The 3,884-nt window shown below is 36.0% G+C and overlaps 1 protein-coding gene across 1 annotated transcript; it reads right to left on the bottom strand.

Moving 5' to 3' along the window:
• Nucleotides 1–2,078: 2,078 nt before the first annotated feature.
• LOC145050117 (uncharacterized) lies at nt 2,079–2,801 on the bottom strand. The gene has a single exon (XM_078998419.1). The coding sequence runs from the start codon at nt 2,799–2,801 to the stop codon at nt 2,079–2,081; it is 723 nt and encodes a 240-aa protein (XP_078854545.1).
• Nucleotides 2,802–3,884: the final 1,083 nt, after the last annotated feature.

Below are 3,884 nucleotides of genomic sequence, written 5' to 3'. Positions count from 1 at the left end.
CACCCATCGATCTACTCCTGAAAAAAACAATGGATATGTGTGTGTGTGTGGGGGGGGGGGGGGGGGGGAGGGGGTAGTGTATGTGTGTTGTGCATCAGCCCATCGATCTACTCTTTTGCCCTCGACATTGTTTATTTCTTAGAACATGTATATATGTTATGTTGTAATCCTTTTAGAGAGTTAACGAAAATCATTCCGTAATAAATTCTTCTTCTATTTAATTTCACACTGAAAATCTTGTTAAGTGTCAGAATTTTCTTTTATTTATTCTATTTCATATCGATTAAATGGCAAAAGTTATAGTTTTTGGACAGTTGTTCATGGATGCATAATCATATGTAGTTAAGCGTGTATGGCAAAAACAATTTAGCGATGTGTGACCCCTTAGGAAGTTTTCGTATCAGGAGTCCAAACCGGACAATACTGTGATACGTGCCGAAGAGGGATGTTACAAATGTTATCCGAGTTGGGGGCATGGGTCGATGTGTTCAACGAGGACGTCAAACTGTATAATATGGGGTGAAGTTGGGTTGTACATGATCCCACATCGACTGGTAAGGAGAATTAGGCTTTCTTTATAAAGGGTGTGGATACCTTCCCTATCACAATGCATTTTAAAGTCATGAGGGCAACAGAACTCATAAGAAATCTGCAGTTAAGCGTGCTCGGGTGAGAGCAATTCAATGATGGGTGAACCTCTGGAAAGTTTTCGTGTTGGCAGCCCAAAGTGGATAATATTGTGATATATGTAAGAGGGGTATGTTACAACACCATTTCCAATCCGATTCCCAAGTCTGTTTGCTCGGGAGAAACATAAATCTGCGTATGTTCCTCTGAAAGACGAAACTCTAATGATCTGAAATATGCTTGGAAGAAAACCCCCTCCACTCAGGTTGAGATTGAAGAACTCAATCCGTTGCACGGGATTGTCCACACATTTGAATTTTCCAATAACACAGACTCCTTGGCAACTTTCCCTACCTCACGATGGTTCCTTTTCAGGATAGTATCGTGATAGACCAGATTGACTTGTTGCTAACCTCCCCCACACCAATAATCATGAAATGGATCAACATTATTCCTATGAAGGTGTCAATTTTTATTTGGAGGGTCTGGATAGTATTCCTACTGCCAAAGCACTATCTCATAGGGGAATCAATCTAAATTCTAATTCCTACTCAATGTGTTCTGATGCGGAGAAGGATTCAAATCACGTTTTTGTCTCATGTGATTTTGCCATTGAAACATTCATATGGATATTCAAATGGTGTGGCGTAAATAGCCAGACTTCTTCAAAAATGAAGAAACTAATTAACTTTGCAACAAAGTGGGGACATTGCTTAAAGAAAAGGAAGGTTTTTCTTGTATCATATATAGAGTATTCTGGTTCAAATAAAGTTTTTAATTAACAACATCCCTCCAATCCCTTCAAAAACGGCGGATTATGTAATTTCATTGGTTTATGGGTGGATTAAAAATAGGATAAATTGGAGAATTGGAGTTGGGTACAATTATAATCGTCTTAAACAATCTACAATTTCCTATAATTTGTTTATATATAAAACTATCTTTTGTTCTGTATAGCTTGCTTGGTGCCTTGCCAAGATTTTGGCTCTTTATTAAAATTTCTCGCCGGTTCAAAAATAAAAAAAAGTTGAAATTTCGTTATTGTCATATGAATTATCAAGAATATAATATGGTGCGAAAACCGACATAAACTGACATAAAAATATCACCCTTCACATACGAGTTCATAATTTCATCAAAGAAAAACAAGATGTTGGATTTTCATTTTTCATCTTATTACTTGATAACCACATACAATAATTTTTATTCTCCAAAAAAGAAAAAAAGAAAAGAAAAAACCACATACAATAATTTAGAATGTCTAAGGATCTATTATATAAACAAAATGCATCATGGGTTATAACTTTATGCATGGAATGATTGTACTAAACACATACAACTACCAAACAAGAAAAGGTTCAGATTCTAATACAATTTTTTAGTTTATGCCCCATATGGTATTGTTGTGAAAAAGAAAGGGCACCAACGTGTCAATTCTTTACACATTTCAATCAACTTAACGGCATAGTCACGGCAACACTGACGGAACTTTTGCAGCTCAAGATTCCAAGTACTCCCCATGAAGTTTTCCGGTGATCGCCAACGCGGCTAACGGCCAACCCTCCACCGGATTCAGCATTAGGGAATAATGATTTCGAAGTATTCTGCACAGTTTGCCGATTTCTGATGTCCCGGAGATCCATCTCCGTCGGCACCTTCACCGGCCCAAACACGAGATCAGTCCACCTAGAAGATGAAGTTTTGTTGCTCAAACTGTTGCGGTGGATCTCCGCCGTAGGCTCAGAATTCGATCTTGAGTTCCTTTGCAGCTTCTTGTAGTCCAAAGAGTGGCTGTTTCTCACGAGTTGCCTCGCTGTAGTCTTACTGGTGTTGCTCTTTAACTCGCGCATTGACTCAGACCGCCGACGATGAACCTGTTTCTGGTTACGAGTTTGATTTTCACTTCTTGGTGGTGGTTGATCATGGTGGGGCTGATCATTAATGGGTATAAGCTTCCCACCAGATATCATGTCTTCAGCATGAGACATAACGTTTTCTTCTGAAAAACTACCCAATCCGCCACTAAAGAACTCAAATAAATCTTCTGAGGTTGACGATGATGGACGATGATGTCGATCTTCAAAATTGGAATCCACATCTTCTGTTAGGGGAAAATCTGTAAGAGAAAGAGTCTCAAGTGCCTCTAAATCTTCATCATCATGGTTGACACCCATTTCACACGGTATGTGTGTGTGCTTGTATATTGTGGAGTAGTTAATGAAGAAAATAAAGAGTAGACAGGAGTCAAAGCATATAGATGTACGAAGGTATAAGTGTATATAAAGAAATCATGTATCATTAAAAATGTGCATGCACTGTAGATATGAATATATATAAAGATAAAGATGAAATAAAATAAGGGTATAATAGGGTTGGCAACAAATAGCCATCTTTGTTGTGCCTTTTCCTTATGTCACTTTAGCGTATCCATATTCCTCTACCACCCACGATACTTTATATATATAGTCGACAAAACTAATGTTCATGTGATACTTTATATATAGACAAAACTAATGTTCATGTGGTTTGTATTTGTTTTTGGTCTGTGGTAAGAAGTGATCATATTAATAAAGAGATTATGGGTTGAAATCTCATTGAAACATAAATGTTAATTAGAAAGAGATTAGTTAGTTGTTTCCAACAAAAATATGGTTTGTAATTTTTTTCAGTAATTAAGTCCAAAGTACAAACCTCTCAAAATTTATGAAAATTGTATATATTTTTCTTTTCATCAGGTTTCAAATTTTGGTCCTTAAGAACTTGAAACTTCAATTTTACCATTTTAACTTTTTCCCCATTTTTTCAATTGTTATACCATTAAAGAAATAAAAATAAACCCCTAAACCCTACCCACTCGCATGAGCTTCTTCCATTCCAAAATAAATTACAAAATCAAACATTTTTTCTCTTACCAAAAAACTAATCTATTCCATTCTCAACTACTTGTTAAGATTTTGGTCAACACCACCACAATTAGATAGGAATGGAAAATAATCTTCACCCACTTCTAGAAAAAAATTCCTTTTGTAACACATAATGTGCTTCATTAAAAGGTACATGCGACATACATTTATGACAAGGGAAAATAACTTGATAGGGTAATATACTTTTTGAAATGTACACATTTAGTTTTTATTCTTTTTTTTTTTGTAAAATAAACTTTTATACTTTATTTTTTGTAACAATGCAATCCTTGTGACCGACTATACCCGGTATACCGGTCATATACGAGTTTTCTTTTAGGGAAAATGATTTGA

This window comes from Lactuca serriola, chromosome 5, assembly GCF_051521515.1.
Source record: "Lactuca serriola cultivar US96UC23 chromosome 5, Lser_US96UC23_V15, whole genome shotgun sequence".
Taxonomy (NCBI): Eukaryota; Viridiplantae; Streptophyta; class Magnoliopsida; order Asterales; family Asteraceae; genus Lactuca; species Lactuca serriola.
The sequence above is the reverse complement of the archived record's forward strand: the minus strand, read 5'-3'. Positions and strand labels throughout refer to the sequence as shown.